Source organism: Portunus trituberculatus, chromosome 41 (genome assembly GCF_017591435.1).
Source record: "Portunus trituberculatus isolate SZX2019 chromosome 41, ASM1759143v1, whole genome shotgun sequence".
In the NCBI taxonomy this organism is placed as follows: Eukaryota; Metazoa; Arthropoda; class Malacostraca; order Decapoda; family Portunidae; genus Portunus; species Portunus trituberculatus.
Window position 1 is genome coordinate 28170728 of NC_059295.1, and position 22500 is coordinate 28193227.

At 43.1% G+C, this 22500-nt stretch overlaps 2 protein-coding genes and 1 long non-coding RNA gene across 8 annotated transcripts in view; 2 read left to right on the forward strand and 1 right to left on the reverse strand.

Moving 5' to 3' along the window:
- Positions 1–4502, reverse strand: part of LOC123516859 — a 197691-nt gene extending 193189 nt beyond the window's left edge. The window contains exon 1 of one of the 4 annotated variants that reach the window (XM_045276560.1): positions 3242–4502. In XM_045276560.1, coding sequence (XP_045132495.1) covers positions 3242–3674 — 433 coding nt within the window. In that variant the 5' untranslated portion in view covers positions 3675–4502. The remainder of the gene's footprint in view (positions 1–3241) is intronic. The other 3 variants (XM_045276561.1, XM_045276562.1, XM_045276563.1) reach the window with 3 other exon arrangements.
- Positions 4503–5819: 1317 nt separating this feature from the next.
- LOC123516956 lies at positions 5820–7416 on the forward strand. Its single transcript, XR_006678345.1, has 2 exons — positions 5820–6419; positions 7021–7416. It is a non-coding gene; the product is annotated as an uncharacterized LOC123516956 (long non-coding RNA).
- Positions 7417–8462: 1046 nt separating this feature from the next.
- LOC123516964 (trypsin-1-like) overlaps positions 8463–22500 on the forward strand; it is a 29238-nt gene continuing 15200 nt past the window's right edge. Inside the window, exons 1-8 of one of the 3 annotated variants that reach the window (XM_045276757.1) lie at positions 8463–8598; positions 9832–9895; positions 10568–10671; positions 11185–11361; positions 12624–12788; positions 12899–13089; positions 14250–14369; positions 14686–14994. In XM_045276757.1, the coding sequence (XP_045132692.1) occupies positions 8559–8598; positions 9832–9895; positions 10568–10671; positions 11185–11361; positions 12624–12788; positions 12899–13089; positions 14250–14369; positions 14686–14745 (921 nt within the window). In that variant the 5' untranslated portion in view covers positions 8463–8558 and the 3' untranslated portion in view covers positions 14746–14994. Of the gene's footprint in view, positions 8599–9831; positions 9896–10567; positions 10672–11184; positions 11362–12623; positions 12789–12898; positions 13090–14249; positions 14370–14685; positions 14995–22500 lie in introns of those variants that run through there. The other 2 variants (XM_045276759.1, XM_045276761.1) reach the window with 2 other exon arrangements.

Sequence of the window (22500 nt, forward strand, 5' to 3'; positions counted from 1 at the left end):
AGAGAGAGAGAGAGAGAGAGAGAGAGAGAGAGAGAGAGAGAGAGAGAGAGAGAGAGAGAGAGAGAGAGAGAGAGAGAGCATGGAGCAGTGATGGATGAGCAGTAAAATGTAACAGAGGAGCAGAAATGAGGAAGGAAGATCGAGAGTGAAGTATGAGGGAGGAAATGAAGATAGGAGATAGGAGATAGGTATACTCGGGGCAACGGTTTCCTAGCGGGTGGGCTTTGAGATAGGTGGTACCCGAAGAAGCATCCCCTTTAGCCCATAAATTCCCGTGAAAAGCCCACATGGTATAAAAAAAAAAAAGAGGAAATGATGAATAAGAGGGAGAGATAAGAAGGAAGGGAAGGAGGGAAGGAAGAAGAAACGGAAATGGATAAAGAGATGGAGAACAGAAGTTTGATAATGGAAAATTGAGGAGAAAATAATGAAAAAAAAACAAGAAACAAATATAGCAGTAGAGGAAGTGATGCATGGATGAAAAGGAAAGGTAAAAGGAATAAGAGAGAGAGAGAGAGAGAGAGAGAGAGAGAGAGAGAGAGAGAGAGAGAGAGAGAGAGAGAGAGAGAGAGAGAGAGAGAGAGAGAGAGAGAGAGAGAGAGAGAGAGAGAGAGAGAGAGAGAGAGAGAGAGAGAGAGAGAGAGAGAGAGAGAGAGAGAGAGAGAGAGATTGTTAAGGATGAAATATGAGAGAGGAGAGGGAAAAACGAGAAATATAAAGGAAAATTATAGAAATGGAAAGGCAAATAAGACGAAGAAAAAAAAATGCATAGAAAGAGACAGAAGAACCAAAATATGGAAAGAAAATCAAGAGAGAGAGAGAGAGAGAGAGAGAGAATCAACCTTCAGGAAATAAGTGTGTAATGGCAAGACACAAAAATAAAAGTCAAACAACGATACACACCAGGACAAGTGAAGGCAGGGCAGTCGCGGCAGTAACCTCTTAGAACACTTTGAATCCCGCGCAGTACTATCTATTCCTATCTCAGCTTCTTGTAATTGGCTCCGTGGATAGCTGGAGAGTTACTGGGGGGATTTCAAGGTGTTTGTCTAATTGTAGTGAAAGTGTAAGAAGTATAGATGTAAGAAGTATGTAGCATTTTCATCTCTTCAGTACCAGGACGCGTTTTCGTATTGATTCTGGTTTGTATTTGGCGATTTTATACAGTTTCAAAAACATATGCTGGGATTAGAATAGTAAAGAGTTCTTGCCATTAATCTTTTAACCTCCATAAAATCTTCCTAATGAAAGGAAAATCGTCAAATTATACCCAAAAATGCAAGGTAAAAATGCGTCTCAGTACTGAAGGGATTAAAGTAGTATTGACGAAGGAACAAAACGCTTAAGAGTACGGGAATCACATCACAACAGAAAAATTGGTAATATTCTGCATAGCCAGTGAGAATAACACCCGTGAGAAGCCTTTAACCTTTTTCAATACGGAGATGCATTTTTACCTTGATTTTTGGATATGATTAGACGAGTTTATTAGCATTAGGTTAAAAATAAATATCCAAATTCTTTACTATTCTAATCCTAACATATGTTTCTGAAGCTGTATAAAATCGCCAAATAGTAACCAGAATGAAAATGAAAACGCGTCCTGAAGCTGAAGAAATTAACCCTTTCAATACTGGGACATTTTATCTTGAGGTTTGTGTAAGATTAGACCATTTTTTTGACATTAGAAAAGGTCTATGGAGGTCAAAAGATTAATAGCCAGAGTCTTTACTATTGTAATCCCCACATGAGTTTATGAAGCTGTAGAAAATCGCCAAATAGTTACCGGAATGAATATAAAAACGCGTCCTGGTACTTAAGGGATTGATAACAGTCCTAGTAACTGACATGCAGAGTGTAACGTTCACGACTACAAGGAAACAAATCACAGCACACACGTTGGTCAGCTAATTGCCTCAGCCCTCCTTGCTTTCAGTCCTCCACTTGAGACGTACGTACTAACACGACAACACGCAAACACACGAGGCGTCGATAAGAAATATACAACCACAAGGCGTTTGAGATTACCGGGCCAACTGTAAGCATCATAAAATTTTGCTACCTACTCAGCTCTCTCTCTCTCTCTCTCTCTCTCTCTCTCTCTCTCTCTCTCTCTCTCTCTCTCTCTCTCTCTCTCTCTCTCTCATAACATAGACTCTTCAGATATTATATACTACAAAGGCACGATGATCACACGCAAGCAGAGAGAGAGAGAGAGAGAGAGAGAGAGAGAGAGAGAGAGAGAGAGAGAGAGAGAGAGAGAGAGAGAGAGAGAGAGAGAGAGAGAGAGAGAGAGAGTTATGACAGAATGAAATGTTTGTCTTTGATTGCATCTTCTTTTTCTAGTTTTTGCATCAGTATATTGAAGACAAAAAAAAAAGAAAGAAAAGAAAGAAAAGACACGATCACAAATACAACTAACAAATAAACAATTAACCATAAAGACCCAATGAAAAAACACCTGTGGATTCTCTCTCTCTCTCTCTCTCTCTCTCTCTCTCTCTCTCTCTCTCTCTACCGAGTCACACAATCTTTCAGCAGCACAACCTGTCGTCCCGCCAATTCTTATACGCACTTTCGCTTTCTCCTGGGCACCAGTTCGCTCCCTAGCCGCGGCCTTGCAGTGACCTCGCCGCCGCACTGCACACGCCATCCAGTAAGCGGTGTGATGCGAAGACTCATCCCAAACGACCAACATAAATCAGTGTAGTCAGTATCTCAACATAAAAAATTAACCGCAATATATTCCAGTACGCACAGGAAAACATTATCTGAGTGTGGCATGAGGGAAGCTCTGTTTTATTATGTGAAAGGAATATATGCATTTATACGATCCTACGTGCATCTTGGAAAGCACTATCGAGTTTTTGTCTGGCTCTGTGCTGGATCCACGACGCCAAAATTGAGTTCCATACACGCGACAACAAATCGAGGAACTAACTTCAAGTAAAAGTGAATAAATAAATGAATAAATTAATACATAAACAAATAAAAACAAATCAATAGATGGTAACTTTAATTAATAAATGCTATTTGTGGACGAGAATCCATCAACAGGTGTTTGCCAGGAGGCCAAAAGATGAGCCACCGATCTGATGTTTACTAATGGGAGAAGTAAGCATTTAGCCGATGAAATGAACCAACACAGTGAAAGCAAGACATCCGCCCGCTGCCATCACAAGCCGAGCCACATGGCCGGCACGGCGCCAAGGACATGGGAGGGAGGGGAGGCAGTACTCACGGCGGGCGATCCTGGCGGTCATGACCCTGGAGTAGCGCAGTGGGTGCAGGATGGCCCAGTAGCGGTCCACGCTGACGGCCAGCAGGCAAAAGATGGACACTGTGCACAGGACGAGCAGCGTGGACAGCATGAAGAGACACGCCCACAGAGGCCGCGGCAGTCCAACGGAAGTGAGGATAGCGAAGGGAATCCCAAACACCCCCACCAGTAGGTCCGCCAACGCCAGGGACACGATGTAGTAATTGGTGCGGCGGCGAAGCTTTCGCTCCACCACAAACACGGTGATGGTAAGTGCGTTTCCGATCACCGCCACCACTGCCACCAGCACCTCACTGATGAAGTACGGCACGTTGAGGGTGTCCCACTGCGTCAAGTTCCCTGCCTCCACCACAGCGTCCAGCACCGAAGCGTTCATCGGGGGAGCGACGCTCATGGTGGCGACACACGCGGCAGGTAGCACTCACACTCAGACACACACACACACACACACACACACACAGTCGTAATGCTACGTCGGATGTACAGCACGATCTCCCAACGACACGCTGGTCAGGTGATGAGCAGCTGACGGGGGCGAGAAGAGGCGTCAGCAAGGAGCAGGGCGGCAGTGTGGGCGCCGGGCATGGTGGTGAAGGGAGTATAAACAGAACACGTGACGAACACTTGGTTGCGGGAATGAGCGAGAAGACACACGGATAGAACAAGTGGCGCGATTACCAGTACGCCGCCTCACATGCGACTGACGCGCTCGCCACAACAACCTGTTCAAGGCCCCCGCCCGCCGCTCCCCTCGGCTGCTGCCAGATCGCCGATGCCTCTCTGCGCCTCACCCTTCGTCCCCTCCCACTCTTCCCATGTTTTTCCTAGGCACCGGTACCTCACACATTCTACTCTTACCATATCTTCAGGTGGCCATGCAGTGGCAGCTCACTCATAAGGGGATACACGCTAAGAAGTGGCTGGGAAAGTGGAAGCCTGGCATTGTCTCTCTTGCCCAGCCCCGCCCACCAGCTGTAAACTACTGACCTCGGCATGAGAGCCAGGCCAGTACCGGCGACAATTAGCTCGACGTACACCAGACCATTGCTTCTAATACTAGATCGATACTGCTGCCCTCACCCATGCATTGCCGCCACCACTGACACACATACGGGACGCACGCCTCACGTCATCCATTCTCGTGCAAGGGCAAAGATGAGTCAGGGTGAGTAAACGACTAGAGTTGCCAGGGCCACCATGACGCCGGTAATTAGGGTCACTGCACCGAGAGGGATGTGGCCCAGCGCTGCAAGGTCACTGCTGCCATCAGGCCATGGTACAATTGTTCTTTTCTTGTTCTTTGTTTTATTTGAGAGGATAGCATTGCGTCTCCAGCCATATGAGAGTTGTATACACATGAGTAGTAGCAGTCACCGCGCCCAACATGGTGTGTGTGTGTGTGTGTGTGTGTGTGTGTGGCTCTGAGTACTGTGAGAGAGAGAGAGAGAGTAACAGAGGCAGGGAGTGAGTTTTATGATCTCTTTCTCCTTCCTCATATGTGCAGCCAATGACTCCTGTATCAATATTTCCCATCCCTCACACTTCGATCCTTACTTTTCTCCCTGTATCCTGCACGTTGAGCCCCTTATCACCTGTCTCTCCTCACCCACCAGTGCCACCACTCCTCACCCATTACTCCTCGTGCCTCACTCGCCACCACTCATTCTTCACTCATCATCTATCACCCGTCAGCTCTCACCCGTTACCCATAACTTCTCACTTCTGTTCCCTCACCTCTCACCCTTCACACTGTCCCTTGCCACCTTCCTTCCCTCCTAACACAGAAGCACCCATAACTTTGCGTGTTTCTTTCAATGATGTGAGTATGTTTAAGTTTCCCATGCAGTACAAACATACCCATTTTCTCTAATCAATCAAGAAACTAACTTTTCATGGGTAACCGCAAAACTCGTAACATTGCTTATAATTATATGGAAATCTGCAGTCTCGCTCTGGTGCTGTGTGGATATTTGGTGCTGTTGGCGTGTTGTTTCAAAACCATGAACTTATTTTGTCAATTTTGTTTACACAACAAGTTATTATTTTTTTTTTTATAACTGAAACAAAACGTTGCCTAGCTGAGAAAATGGAGAGTATGTATATGTATGTACTCCTTATTGCTTTTTTTTTTTTTTTTTATTGCATTTGATCATGTTGGGCGCACCGACCTACCAAACCATCCATCCACTGATACATCCGTCCACTGATTCATTCATTCACTTGTCCATATATATATATATATATATATATATATATATATATATATATATATATATATATATATATATATATATATATATATATATATATATATATATATATATATACTTGGATATAACATACATACATTTGTCAAGAAACTGCAATTATGAAAAAAACAAAGACGTCAACCCAGATACAACGCAGATCAATTAAAATCTTCGATAACCCGATTGCAATTATCCGATTCGTTTGGTGAGGGTTAGTACGATTCCATTAAGGAGGCGGTGGCGTTGTAGATAAGGTGGTGAGCGTGAGATCGGGCACACGCCCATGCGTAAATTTGAATCCCACCACGTGCCGCCTTGAAACTTTGTCATTTGTCGAGTGGTTAAAGTTACCTATATGTCACCATAATACTCAGGTTCTAGGTGGAGGTGTAATTGCTTTACACCAAAGATTGCCTACACCGCTAATGGGTGGAAGGTGGAGAGCGCTTCCTATACTCTTGAAGGAGACCTACAGGCTCTAAAGGCCATTATATGAAAGAAGAAAATAATAATTCGAAAATGCAAGTCCAATCCATCGGATAATCAGAAAATCAGAATTCACAATCGGACCACCCGCCTCTGGAGACGACTCATAACACCTGCTTTCGTGGAATCTGTTCCAGCTACAGATGACATGAAATTTCCTGTTTACTGTAGAATACAAATAAAGGACAGACAAAGGATGTTCAGTATAGCAGAAGATATTTCGAGGATGTTCATGTAGAAAGGTTTAGTGTATTAATCTCAATTTGATGCATATATGCTCTTCCTAGGCTGATTCTGGCGGTCCACTACTTTGCCAGGAAAAACACAACGAGACCTACGTGGCTGGCGTGGTGTCTTGGGCCGACCAGTGCGGTCTTCCAGATATTCCTGGTGTGTACACTGAGGTGAGACCCAGCTACGTCCATCACGACTCAGCCTCCCTTGTCTCCTTTCCCCACGTCAGCTACGACTCACAGAAATTACATAATTGCATTAAAATGTGTGTGTGTATGTGTGAATGTGTGTGTGTGTCCGCGCGCGTATGTGTGTGTGTGTGTGTGTGTGTGTGTGTGTGTGTGTGTGTGTGTGTGTGTGTGTGTGTGTGTGTGTGTGTGTTTCCCTGTTTGATCTGCTGCAGTCTCTGACGAGACAGCCAGACGTTACCCTAAGGAACGAGCTCAGAGCTCATTATTTCCGATCTTCGGATAGGCCTGAGACCAGGCACACACCACACACCGAAACAACAAGGCCACAACTCCTCGATTTACATCCCGTACCTACTCACTGCCAGGTGAACAGGGGCTACACGTGAAAGGAGACACACCCAAATATCTCCATCCGGCCGGGGAATCGAACCCCGGTCCTCTGGCTTGTGAAGCCAGCGCTCTAACCACTGAGCTACCGGGCGCGCGCGCGTGTGTGTGTGTGTGTGTGTGTGTGTGTGTGTGTGTGTGAGTGTGTGTGTGTGTGTGTCACCAAGCCAGTCTAATGTTTTGTGTTCTCTAGGTGAGTTACTTTGTTGACTGGATCAATGAGGTCAGGAATCAGGAGTCGTTGCAACACTGACCCATGCGACCCATCACGGCAAGGAAGGAAAACACACAGACGACCCTGGAATGCAAAACACCGCCACCCTCAATGCCAAGATCAGCATCCTCCATTGGCAAAGACACCATGGAGGACCACTCCTCAAACTACTTCACAAATCACATCACAATACACTCTTTCAACACGTGCCTGCATGTGTCAGTCGCTTTTAAGTATTGGAACCTTTAATTGCTTGTACAGTGAATGTCTCAGGCTTGGAGTCTTAGTGTTTCTTCTGAGACATTTACAAAACTAATACACTGACCACAATCCTACGGTATGATATAGACGTGAAATCAAGTCACACCATAACCAGAGTTCTATTCCTCCTCCCTTTCATTATAAAGTCTACTGTCAGAATATCTTCATTCCCACCACATCAGGTGAGATCATCTATCTACCAATCAATTAACTTATCTATCCTTGTAAGCGTAAATTCACACATCCATCTGTCCATCACTCCACTCAACCATCCATGTATCCACCTATGTATTCATCAATTTATCTCGCCACTAATCCACTCACTCATCCATTCATCAATGTATCCACTTACCAATCATATCCCATCCATCTATCCACACATCCCTTTATCCTTACATCTACTTATCTATTCATTCAACCATTCATCCCTTCATTTATCAATTCAGCCCTAATCCATCTATCCATCCATCTCTATCCACTACTCCATGCAATCTGTTCTTCGATCCACCCATACATCTTATCCATCTATCCATTATTTAGCTCGTCAATCCATCAATCTTAACACTAATAAATTCTTGATCTCTTCATTTACATTCTCCACTATCTATTTATCCATTCATCTTTCCACTTATCCACATTATCATCTATCTTTTCATTCATCCATCTATCCATTTTGTCCCATCCATCCAATAATCAACTAAACATCGCTCCAACCGACCACTTATGCATCCATTCAATTACTGAACTAACCATCCATTCATCCATCTATCTATCCATCCATCAACTCATCCATCCATTCATCCAATTATCCATCCATGCATCCATTAATGTGTTTCCTAAATGTTTGATGGAACATTTAAGAAACAAAATTGGGACACACTGTCTCCATGTCGTTTCCTGGAGTGGACAGGCCTTACAGACAGCCGTGTGTCGACAATCCTGCTTGTGATCACCGCACGAGCCTCGCCCTGTGAACTACGAGGTTCCTTTATTATTGTGACACTGTTTTTACCTTGGTTTACACAATACCCATCCCTCTGCGACATACTTCCCAGCATGCTAGCCAGCCTCGTGACGCACCGCACCTACAAACACAACACGTTACTGACACAAACCTGGAGGGAAGGAGTGGGGATGTGGCACAAGGAGACGCTTATAAAAGGAACTCGAGGAAATGATCAGCCACAAGACACCGAGGCAGTCTGGGAGTCGTTGTCTTTCCGTGTCTTGACAGGCACAACACCACTACAGGAAAGATGAACTTCTTTGCTGTTTTGCTCTGCGTGTTTCTAGCAGGTGAGTTTGGCAAAGTAATAATGTAGATTGCAAAGGTATTGTTAATGCACGTAAGGTATGCATCTGTCTCCCATCATTATTCCTCTATAGTCTACAACCTGATGTCAATGGTTCAACAGTCTTCTATATGATACAAAACATATGTAACATACTTGAGTATCAGAATTCATATTTACATAAAGCCTCGAGTCGATGTCCAGGTGTTAGCAGGGCGCGGTCTCCCCAATCATCACCAGCAGGCGTCACTCACGATTAGAAACAGCTACACAAACACACCAGGGAGGTGACTGAGTTATATATCTTAATTTCGCACCACAAACAAAATGTCATGGTGGTAAGTTGATTTCATGTGTTCTTTTATAACTACTAAAGTATATTCAAAGTGTTTTACAATGAAGTAATATGTTATATTATAAGAAATTGAGACCGATAACTTGTTCGCAGTTTTTATAGACACGCCCACCTCATCAATAAATGCAGAGAAAGAACTGCCTCTCCTCCACCTCACTGTGATTTGTGTGATCAGTAAAACAGACCAACTGTGCGTCAATGAAGACCTGCGTGTGCGGCTACAGATAGGATTTTGATTTCTTCCTTATACAGAAGTAAATGCAGTTCCAGTCATGATGGTGTTCAGCATTAGCTTTGTAGCAGGACATCCATAGTCTGTTAGTTGGAAAAAGTAAATGAATCTATTAATATGTCGTTAAAAGTGTGTGTGTGTGTGTGTGTGTGTGTGTGTGTGTGTGTGTGTGTGTGTGTGTGTGTGTGTGTGTGTGTGTGTGTGTGTGTGTGTGTGTGTGTGTGTGTGTGTGTGTGTGTGTGTGTGTCGTACGGGAGATAAATAGAGGAGTTGCTAATATCACCACCAACAACAAGAGACGCTAAGCAACTAATGCATGGTATACTTAAACTTCCTTTCCCTAAACACTTCACTGGGTGAGCACTGCACTGCAATCATACAGGCGTCTGGGATAATGATTAGAAGACCTGTGTGGTTCAACTTCAAAGATAACTGCTCATATTCTCCCATCTCTTCTTAGATGACAGCTTAACTCTTACAAAAAAAATACACATTACCGTGATCGGTTCCACGGATTTAAATGGCATATACCCCTTCACAAGAGAATCTTTCACGGAAAAACAAAGAACACGGAGGGAAAACGAGTCGTATATTTCCTTATCTTGAACACCACACCGTATCGCTCAGAGACTTACTTCTTCCCTCAACAGGCATTCAGAGTTCACAGGGAAGGACGTTCCACGACCCGGTGCCCACCTCCCACACGCCCAATGGGTAAGTACACCTCACCTTATGGATTCCTCCACTCTTTTCCACTCTCTTTTCCTCACACTCGTTTGGGCGGTTGGCTGATGTCTGCCAAGGAGTGCACACAGGTCCTCCAGAGATCCTGGCAATGATACCAGTGACTTTCTTCCGACAGTGTGTCGGTGCACGTGTCCAAGCCACCAAGGTTAACCATTACTACAGCAGTGTAACACAACGCAGCTGTTTCACTACAGACGGCACACAAGTCTGCAGTGTCAGCACTTCACACTACCTGTGCAGTACACCAGGACACAGCGCTGAGCTGCTGTAGGAGTATATGGTGCTGATTTAGTTCAGGGCCATTATCAATAATATCTTTGGGTTTTAAAGAAAACTATTAACTTGAAATACCAACAGATGGGGGGCGCCGTGGTACAGTGGAACCATGCGTGCTTTGGGATCCGAGGGGTCTCCAAGCGCACGGGTTCGAATTCTGTCCACGGTCTGAGTGCAGGTTGGGCTTCCTCACTCAGGGCAACGGTTTCCTAGCAGGTGGGCTTTGAGATAGGAGGTACCCTAAAAAGTATCCCCTTTAGCCCATAAATTCCCGTGAAAAGCCCACATGGTATAAATAATAAAATAAAAAAAAGATTCGCTCCCTTGCCCTGTGACTGATGACATTGTCTCCCCTCCCACCAGTGTGATGCTTCCAGGACGGCGAGACGGCAACGAACGCAGCAAAACTGATGGCAACACACTTTCTTTCAAGCCCAGGATCGTGGACGGCACTGAAGCGGAAAAACGTGAGCCTCTTGTTCCTCTTGCACATCTCCCTCCTTCCGCCCTTCATTGGACACAGTTTTGGAAATATTCAATGGATTGGTTTGTCTGTACATTATAATAATAATAACAACAGGAATAATAATAATCACAACAAAAATAATAATAATAATAATAATAATAATAATAATAATAATAATAATAATAATAATAATAATAATAATAATAATAATAATAATAATAATAAAAATAATAATAATAATAATAATAATAACAATAATAAATAATACTAATAAAATAATAATAGATAATAAAAATAATAATAATATTAATAATAATAACAATAATAATAATAATAATAATAATAATAATAATAATAATAATAATAATAATAATAATAATAATAATAATAATAATAATAATAATAATAATAATAATAATAATAATAATAATAATAATAATTATTTAATAATAATAATAACAATAATAATAACAACAGTATTAACATTAAAATAATGTATTTCATGGTGTTACAGACGAGTTCCCGTGGGTGGTCGTAGTGCAGGTGTACAACCCCAAACTGAAAAAATATAAACGAATATGCGGCGCCTCCGTGATAGACGAGTGGTGGATCATGACCGCCGCTCACTGCGTTGATTATGACACGAGCTTTAAGATCATAGCCGGTGAACATGAATTATCAGCAGTTGAAGGTAAAAACTTTCTATGTACACTACACAAAGGCCACAACTCTGGTACACAGATTACTGAAGCCCTGGGTGGTTCAGGGAACTTTCATTAAGATGTGAGGGAGCAAAGCAATCTGGCGAGCACTGCCAGAGTGAGGAGGCATGAATAGGTAGATGATCTTTGATGATCTTTGACAGTTTGTGAGGCCAAGGACAGGGTGGCAAGACAACGTGCGGCGGGAAGATACTGAACAGGGCAGACCAGTGCAGGGTGATAAGTTTTAGTAAGATGATAACTTTTGACTGTTTAGGCAACATGTCAGTGAAGGGGGGTCGGGTTGTGAAGTTGGAAGGTGACACCTTAGAAACCACGGTGATGATTCAAAGAGAATGGTGCGGTGTTAGGAGAGTGATGGACGAGAATAGATAGCTCTAGAGAAGAAAGGGTAGGTTTGAAATATGGTGGTGACTGCTGAAATACCATGTTGAGGTCTACAATACTGTCTTGGAGTCTGAAATACGAAGCTGACGTCTGAACTACGCTGTTAAAATCTGGTAACATTTCTGTGATGCACCATATCTACATTCAAAAGACACTAGTTACAGGGGTTCTTGAGGGTGTCTTTTACAGTGCTACTGACAGATTAACGCCAGATTTCCATGGTAGTGACAGAAGAGACACTCTTGAGAATCATCTCTAGCGTATGAAAGTGCTCGATGTGTGACAGCAAAGAGCTTCAGAATACGGTCCCGATTCACACGTCTTGGCCACGTCAGCCTCGAGCTCACTCATACATTTTCTTCGTTATTTCTTTTTCATTATAATGTTAAATTGAACGCTTCAGTTACTGTTACTTCTTCTTATTTTCAATGTGATGAAAAATATGTTGAAACGAGATGAATGTAAAAAAGAAAGAGAAACAAACATAGTTATCAATAATGAGAGTGTTCATGTAGCTACCCACATAGACTCACACAGCTCGCTCACCCAAAGTGATAAGTGAACAGACTATAATTAGTTCCCGTATTGCACGGTGACTGCCCAACAGACAGACTGATTAAGAGGCAGACAGAGAGAGAGAGAGAGAGAGAGAGAGAGAGAGAGAGAGAGAGAGAGAGAGAGAGAGAGAGAGAGAGAGAGAGAGAGAGAGAGAGAGAGAGAGAGAGAGAGAGAGAGAGAGAGAGAGAGAGAGAGAGAGAGAGAGAGAGAGAGAGAATAGCCAACAGTGATAACTGATTACGCCTACATAAAGAAGAAATAAGCTTGTTGCCGTTATTGTTTTCAGATAAGGAGCAGCACAGTAAGGTAGAAGCCGTTCTCTTACATCCTGGGTGGGACGATGATACATTTGAGAATGATATTGCCCTCCTGAAGCTGTCAGAGAAGCTGGAACTGGATGGAAAGACTGTCGCTCCCATCAGTCTGCCCACACCACTAACCAAATCCACAGGTGAAGAAATGTCTTTGTTTCTCTAGATTCTTACAGTCCATCACAGTGAATCACACTGATAACGATTCCCGCTGACTACCATGGAGCCTCACACGACAAATCTTCTGCAGGTGAATGTGTGGTGGCTGGCTGGGGCAGAATAAGTAACGAAAACTTCACATGCTCTGACGTGTTGAGGAAAGTCCGGTTACCCATCGTCTCAGACGAAGAATGCAGAAAGAGTTACGATAACATTAATGAAAAGATTTTCGACAGTAACATCTGCGCTGGATACAAGGAGGGTGGAAAAAGCTCCTGCAATGTAAGCTGCTCTAGTTATCTCGTTTGTCAGGTCACAAAGATTAGTAGTTGTGTTTTTATAGTGACATTTCCCTTTTGGAACGCAGGGCAGTAGTGTACTTACAGTGATAGAACATGAACACCACATTTGCTGGTTAGTTCTTTGCAAAGAGAACAATTAGATCCGTGAACCATTTGTCATGTCACGCTGCCAAACAAGACACACTGAGCCAATGTGGAGAGCAAAGAGTAGAGTGGTTGCCTTGGTAGAAAGTAACATGATGGAAAACTCCCAACCACTAACCACCAGGCCTGCTGTGAATCAAACCCCCTGGTGCTGATAATGAAGGTCATATTGATGAGTGTTACTGATGCTGCAGATGTGACAACATATAACCACCTTCTTTCTCCTTTTTTGTAAAAAGGAGTACTGGCAAAGGGCAATATATCTACAAAAATTTCTAATAAGAGTTCCGACTGAAGTGTCCGTCTCCTCACAATTAAGAGATAATCAAAATCAGAGGAGTGTTTCGAAGCCTCCCTCACGAAAGATTTCAGTCAAGCGAAAGTATAAATACAGAAGCAGGTAGGGCGTCCGTGAGTTCACCATATAAATGGATGAATGACTAGAAATCCTTATTAACTCCTGCATTAAAGAGTTGGACTAGGTAAAACAACGAAGAAAGTCTTGAGCCGCCAGGTAGCGGGAGGAAGGGAGCCATACAGTTAACAAGATCAGAAGAACCGTTGGCATAGAAATAATGTTTGATGGACACAACATTGCGGCAGTAAGGAAGTAGTTGATTACAGACAGAGAGGAATTAACAATTCGGAAAATATTTTTATTCCACTCAGTCTTATAAAATTCATTAGAGAGAAAACTGCACCACATAATATATATGAAGCCTACTCCAAACATGGACAGATAAGACCCCTGTAGAGTTAACAATCTGGGGATGTGGGTGAGTAAACCAGCCTGACACGACTCAGAACACCAACCCAAATAGAAACTATTCTACCTTTAGATGACGTGTGAAAGTTCTATTTAAGAGTATAAATAGAGAACAGACCAAGGATGTTCAGTGTAGTAGACGACATTCCAAGGATGTTCAATTTTAAAAGGTTTAGTGGAATTTACCTCTATTTAATGCACATATGATCATACACGTTTACTTTTCCTAGGGTGATTCTGGCGGCCCCTTCGTCTGCCAGGGAGAAAACAACAAGAACTACGTGGCTGGCGTGGTGTCTTGGGGAGACGACTGGTGCGGTCTCCCAAATGTTCCAAGTGTGTACACTGAGGTGAGTCCCACCCACGTCCATCACAACCCAGCCTCCCTTGCCTCCCTTCCCCACGTCAGTTACGACTCATTAACGTAGAAATTACATATTTGTATCAATGTGTGTGTGTGTGTGTGTGTGTGTGTGTGTGTGTGTGTGTGTGTGTGTGTGTGTGTGTGTGTGTGTGTGTGTGTGTGTGTGTGTGTGTGTGTGTGTGTGTGTGTGTGTGTGTGTGTGTGTGTGTGTGTGTGTGTGTGTGTGTGTGTGTGTGTGTGTGTGTTTGTGTTTGTGTGTGTGTGTGTGTCAGCACACCAGTCTAATGTTTTGTGTTCTCTAGGTGAGCTACTTTGTTGACTGGATCAATGAGGTCAGGAATCAGGCCTCGTTGCAACACTGACAAGGAAGGAAAACACACAGACGACCCTGGAAAGCAAAACACCGCCTCCCTCAATCCCAAGACCAGCATCCTCTTTAAACACGTGCCTGCATGTGTCAGTCGCTTTTAAGTATTGGAACCTTTAATTGCTTGTAGAGTGAATGTCTCAGGTTTGGAGTCTTCTTCTTTCTTCTGCGACATTTGCAAAACTAATACACTGACCACAATCCTACGGCATTATATAGACGTGAAATAAAGTCTCAGCATAACCAGAGTTCTATTCCTCCTCCCTTTCATTATAAAGTCTACTGTCAAAATATCTTCATTCCCACCACATCAGGTAAGAACATCCATCTAGCTATCAATTAGTAACTTATCCATCCTTCTATACGTAAACTCACACATCCATCTATACATCACTCCACTCAACCATCCATGTATCCATCTACCGTATCTATTCATCCATTTATCTCGCCACTAATCCACTCACTCATCCATTCATCAATCTACCCACTCATCAATCAATATTTCATCCATCTATCCACACATCCATTCATCCTTATATCTACTTATTTATTCATTCAGTCATTCATCCATTCTTATTAATTCAGCCCTAATCCATCTATCCATCTATCTCTATCTACTACTCCATGCAATCTGTTCATCCATCCACCCATCCATCTTATCCATCTGTATCCACCATAGGATAGGTAGGACCAATTATATATGAGTATAACAATCATTGTACAAATCTGATGCAATTTTACATAATGTGGTGCATCACTTCTGAATGCTGACCTCGCCTTTCCCTCAAAAAGGGGTTGCAGGTGCTTCTCTATTTATAAACCTAAACAAGTAGTTGTTGCATTCATGATTAACTCAGTTAAATAAAACAAATTAATATAATCTCCATAGGTAGGAGGCAATATATATAGGTATTACTACAAGTGATAAATAAATGTAATAACAATATAAAAACACCCGGTTGAGATTTCCCCTGTCACATGACCGACGCCCTGTTGTCAACATCAGCAAGCTGGAGGCTGAACGCTGCGGGCACCGGCGGAAGTAAGAGAATGAGTATAGCCGGCGACTGGAAAGTACGGCTGTGATAAGTGTGTGTGCGTCCAAACTGGTGTGCTGCGGGAATTAAGTGACTCGTGAACACAGCGACATTATGGACACTTTCCTGAGTTGAAAACACACTTCCGTATGTACTTGTAAGTTTGTACATAATATACAATCTTTTATATTCTGAGTTTTTCCTTCTAAACCTGGGTTGCTTAAGAACACCAAAAAAACAACCTGTGAACCGCTCGGCTGAACAACTGATAAAAACAATAAACTTAATAACTTTATGTGGGACTACAGAATCTACAGTGGCCTGCTACCCAAATAAAATCACACTTTCTTTACATAAAAAGGTTTAACACATCCATCCTTCATTTAGCTCACCAATCCATTAATTTTAACACCCATCAATTACTGATTTATACATTTGCATACACCCGCATCCATACACATCCATTCATCTATCCACCTATCCACTTCATCATCTATCTTTTGATTCGTCCATTTATTCATTTTGTCCATCCACCTAACCATCAACTAAACATCGATCCATCCAACCACTTATATATGCATTCATTCACCTACTGAACCATCCATTCATTATTCCACTCAACCATCCATGCATCTATCAATCTATCAACTCATCTATGCACCTATCAACTCATCCATCCATTCATCCACTTATCCATCCATCCATCCATCAATGTGTTTTCCAAAAGTCTGCCGGAAAATTAAAAAACAAAATAGAAACATTGTGTCCATGTCATGTTTCCTGGAGTGGACAGGCCTTACAGAACACCGTGTGTCGACAATCCTGCTTGTGATCACCGCACGAGCCTCGCCCTGTGAACTACGAGGTTCCTGCATGATTGTAACACTGTTTACACACTGCCCATCCCTCCACTGCTTTCCCAGCCAGCCTGCCTCGTGACGCACCGCACCTACAAACACATGTTACTGACGCAAGCCTGAAGGGAAGGAAAGGGGATGTGGCAAAGGGAGGCGCTTATAAAAGGAACTCGAGGCCACAGACACCGAGGCAGTCTGGGAGTGGTTGTCTTTCTGTCTTGTCCGGCACAACACCACTACAGGAAAGATGAATTTCTTTGCTGTTTTGCTCTGCGTGTTTCTAGCAGGTGAGTTGGTTAAGCAATAACGCAACGGTATTGTTACTGCAAGTAAAGGTATGCATCTGTCTCCCATCATCATTCCTCATCAACCTGATGTGAAATGTTCAGTAGATTTCTATTTGCGAGAAAAAATAGGAAACATATTTGAGTATCAGAACTCAGATTTACATAAAGCCTCGAGTCAATGCAAAGGTGTTAGCAGGGCGCGGTTTCCCTACGCCTCGCCTGCAGACCTAATAGATCTAATAGCATCAGTTCAGGGGGAGCTGTGAACATTCCATTAAAGCTAGTTGTGATCTTGCTGAACGTTTCTCTTTGTGTCTCACAACTCAAGGGGGTAGTCACAACCTACCCAACTCTCCTTCTTCACACAAAACTACATGCACTTACCACACATACACCCTTCACTTGAAAATCAAAATTTAAAAGAAAAATGGAACCATATAATAACGACTCGGAGTCCCCTTTTGGGGAAGGGACCAAAAATGTCACCAGGTCGGACGCCTTTTTTGATAACGACCCCAAATTGGAGATTTCAATGTTCACCACCAGCTTTGGCTTTCCTCTCCCTTCACCGACCATCCTGGTGAACTAGCCTTCAATTTTGCTATCGTCCATGACCTAGAGCAACTGGTGCAACACCCTACTCGTATTCCTGACCATCTTGGAGACACACCCAACATTCTTGATCTCTTCCTCACCTCTAATCCTTCTGCTTATGCTGTCACCCTTTCATCTCCGTTGGGCTCCTCCGATCACAATCTCATTTCTATATCTTGTCCTATTTCTCCAATCCCTCCACAGGATCCCACAAAACGAAGGTGCCTCTGGCGTTTTGCCTCTGCCAGTTGGGGGACCTGAGGAGGTATTATGCTGATTTTCCCTGGAATGATTACTGCTTCCGTGTCAGAGACCCATCTCTTTGTGCTGAACGCATAACAGAGGTGATAGTGTCTGGCATGGAGGCGTACATTCCTCATTCTTTATCTCAACCTAAACCTTCTAAACCTTGGTTTAACTCAGCCTGTTCTCGTGCTATACATGATAGAGAGGTTGCCCACAAAAGGTACTTGAGCCTTCCATCTCCTGAATCTCATGCACTTTATATCTCTGCCCGGAATCATGCCAAGTCTGTTCTTCAACTTGCCAAACACTCTTTCATAAATAGAAAATGTCAAAATCTTTCAAACTCAAACTCCCTCGTGACTTCTGGCATCTAGCCAAAAACATCTCAAATAACTTCACTTCTTCATCTTTCCTCCTTTATTTCATCCTGATGGCACCACTGCCATCTCTTCTGTCTCTAAAGCTGAACTCTTCTCTCAAACCTTTGCTCACAACTCCACCTTGGACGATTCTGGGCTTGTCCTCCTCTCCTCCTCCCTCTGACTATTTCATGTCTACAATTAAAATTCTTCGTAATGATGTTTTCCATGCTCTCACTGGCCTAAACCCTCGCAAGGCTTATGGTCCTGATGGAGTACCTCCTATTGTTCTCAAAAACTGTGCTTCCGTGCTTGCACCTTGCTGGCCAAACTCTTCCAACTTTGTCTATCTACTTCTACCTTTCCTTCCTGCTGGAAGTTTGCCTACATTCAGCCTGTTCCAAAAAAGGGTGACCGTTTTAACCCCTCAAACTACCGTCATATAGCTTTAATCTCTTGCTTGTCTAAAGTTTTTGAATCCATCCTGAAGAGGAATATTCTCAAACATGTCACTTCACAATATTCTGTCTGATCGCCAGTATGGCTTCCTTCAAGGTCGCTGTACTGGTGATCTTCTGGCTTTCCTAACTGAGTCTTGGTCATCCTCTTTCAGAGATTTCGGTGAAACTTTTGCTGTAGCGTTAAAAAAAAAAAAAAAAAAGACATCACTCACGATTAGACGCAGCGACACAAACACGCAAGAGAGATGACCGAGTTATGTAACTTGTTGAGACCAATAACTTGTTCACAGTTCTTAGTCACGCCTACCTCATCAATAAATGTCAAGAGAAAGAACCGCCTCTCCTCCACCTCACCGTTATTTGTGTGATCAGTAAAACAGACCAATTGTGCGTCAATGAAGACCTGCGTGTGCGGCTGCAGATATGATTTTGATTTCTTCCTAATACAGAAGAAAGTGCAGTTACAGTCATGATGGTGTTCAGCATTAGCTTTGTAGCGGGACATCTATAGTCTGTTAGTTGGAAAAAGTAAATGAATCAATTAATATGTTGCTAAAAGAGAGAGTGTGTGTGTGTAATAATAATAACAATAATAATAATAAACATAATAATATTATTAATAACAATAATAATAATAATAATAAAAATAACAATAACAATGATAATAATAATAATAATGATAATAATAATAATAATGATAATAATAATAATAATGATAATAATAATAATAACAATAATAATAATACGGTTTATCAGTAAATGCAGTACATACATACTGAAAATGTACATATGGAGAACGAGGGAGACTCAAGATTAGAACCTTAACTTTTTTTTTTATTTGTACCATGTGGGGTTTTCACTGGAATTTATGGGCTAAAGGGGGTACTTTTTGGGGTACCTCCTATCTGAAAGCCCACCCGCTAGGAAACCGTTGCCCCGATGGAGGAAGCCCAACCTACACTCGGACCGTGGACAGGATTCGAACCCGTAGGCTTGGTGACCCCTCGGACCCCAAAGCACGCATGGTTCCACTGTACCACGGCGTTTATGGCTTGGACCATGGAGAGGATAGCAGTCTGATGATAACAGTCAGTTCTTGGGGCCTTGAGTGGCATGACCACGTTTGTGTGTCGTCTGGCATGGATTGGCTGGGGTGCGTCAGGGGAGGAGATGCCGTAGCCGTGAGTGGCACAGCAGGCCTCTACCCATCTTGACAAGGGCCGCTTGGTGTCTGGTAGCCAGTGTGGGGAGATCGAGGGTAGATAGGGCGTGATCATAGTCAGTGTAGTAGGCAGGGCCAAGTATGATTCTGCAGGCCCTTCTTTGGACATTTTCCAGTTGTTGGTGAAGAGTGCAGGTGAAGGAGGAAGACCACACTGGTGAGGCATACATAAGTTTGGGCAGGATGAAGGTGATGTATATCCCCTTTAACTCATCAGCTGGTGTGCCCAGTGACTTGAATCTGCGCAGCATGTAGAGTCTGTAGGCTGCCGATCTCACTGTGGCAGTAACATGTAATTTCCATGTCAGCTGATCGTCCACTGTGACTCCGAACAGCTTGGCTGACCGAACTATTAAGAGGGGATGAGGCCCAAGGGAGAGTTGGGAGGGGGGCACTGCCGCCGAGGAGGTGCAGATATGTGTTACTACAGTTTTGGTGTGGTTGATTGTCATCCTGCTTTCCGCCGACCATTCCTGCAGGCTGTTCAACGTTGTTTGGAATGCGGTGTAGTCTGAGTTTTTGTTGCTGAGTGGCACTGCCACGGTGCTGTCATCCACGTAATTCCAGCGGTGAGGGGTGTTTGTCAGAGCGTTATTAATCAGTATCAGGAAAAAGAGTGGACCCATCTTGGTGTCCTGAGGGATGCCACACGTTAGTTGTTGGTAAGAGGATGTGTGTTTCTGAAAACGTCCAGCTTGCCGGCGTCCCGTGAGGAAATCAGCCAGCCATGCTGTCAGGTGAGAGGGAAGACCCAGACTGATAGCTTTGTAGATAACAACAGTGTGATCAACTAGATCAAAAGCTTTCCTGAAGTCTACAAAAGCAACTGCTAGAGAGGTGTTTCGTTTGTCCAGGTGCCTATGAATGAAGTCAAGGAAGCTGATTAGGTAGTGAGAGGTAGAGGTGGCTCTGATATTGCCAAATTGCTGAATGTCCAAGAAGGAACTGATTTTGTTGTATGCCCAGTCAAACACAAAGTCTTCACAGATGAGGCTAGAGATGGGTGTGATAGCGACTGGCCTAAGGTCATTTAGTGATTGCGAACTGACAGTTTTAGGGATGGGTGTAAAAAATAATATTTTCCAGTCGACAAGGCATGAGTACAGTGAGAGAGATGAATTTATTATTAAGCAGAGAGGGGTGGCTAGCTCTAGAGCAAATTCATTGTAAATCTTGATGGGTAGGTCAGTAGGGAGCTGGAGGAGTGTGTATGTGTGTGTGTGTGTGTGTGTGTGTGTGTGTGTGTGTGTGTGTGTGTGTGTGTGTGTGTGTGTGTGTGTGTGTGTGTGTGTGTGTGTGTGTGTGTGTGTGTGTGTGTGTGTGTGTGTGTGTGTGTGTGTGTGTGTGTGTGTGTGTGTGTGTGTGTGTGTGTGTGTGTGGTGCACGGGAGGTAAATTAAGGATTCCTAACTTCCCCACCAACAACAAGAGACGCTAAGCAACCAATGCATGATATACTTAAACTTGCTTTCCCTGAACACTTCACTAGGTGTGCACTGCACTGCAATCATACAGGCTGCCTGTGATAATGATCAAAAGACCTGTGTGGTTCAGCTTCAAAGAAAACTGCTCATGTTCTCCCATTTCTTCTTAGCCTGATTAACTCTTACAAGAAAATACACATTTCCGTGATCAGGTCCATAGAAAGAAATTAAATATACCTATTGACAAAGGAATCTTCCTTGGAAAATACAAAAACGGAGGGAAAAACAAGTCATGGACTTCCTTATCCTAAACACCACGCCGTGTCGCTCACTGACTCACTGCTTCCGTTAACAGATATTCAGAGTTCACAAGGACGGACGTTTCCCGCCCCACTACCAGCCTCCCACACCCCAAGTGGGTAAGTACACCTCACCTTACAGATTCCTCCACGCTTTTCCACTCTCCTTTCTTCACACCCGTTTGGCCGTTGGCTGATGTCTGCCAAGGAGTGCACACAGGTCCTCCAGAGATCCTGGCAATGATACCAGTGACTTTCTTCCGACAATGTATGGTTGCAGGTGTCCAAGTCATAAAGGTTAACCATTTCTACAGCTGTGCAACACAACACAGCTGTTCCACTACAGAATGCACAAAAACCTGAAGTGTCAGCACTTCACACTACCTGTACAGTACACCAGGACACAGCACTAAGGTGCTGTAGGAGCATATGTTGCTGATTTAGTTCAGGGATTCTCGCCATTACCAAGAAAATTGTTGGGTTTTGAAGAACCCTTTCTCTTACTTGAAATACCAACAGATTCCCTCCTTAGCACAGTGACTGATGACACTGTCTCCCCTCCCACCAGTGTGATGCTTCCAGAACGGCGAGACGGCAACGAACGCAGCAAAACTGATGGCAACACACTACCTGTCAAGCCCAGGATTGTGGGCGGCACTGAAGCGGAAAAACGTGAGTCTCCTGTTCCTCTTGCACATCTCCCTCCTTCCGCCCTTCATTGGACACAGTTTTGGAAATATTCAATGGATTGGTTTATACACACATAGTGATAACAATAATAGTAAGTCATAATAATAATTGTAACAACAAAAACAACAACAACAACATCAATGATAATAAAAAAATAACAATAATAATAATAATGAAAAACGTAATAAAAATAATAATAATAAAATAATAAAAATAATGATAATATTAATAATAATAATAATAATAATAATAATAATAATAATAATAATAATAAT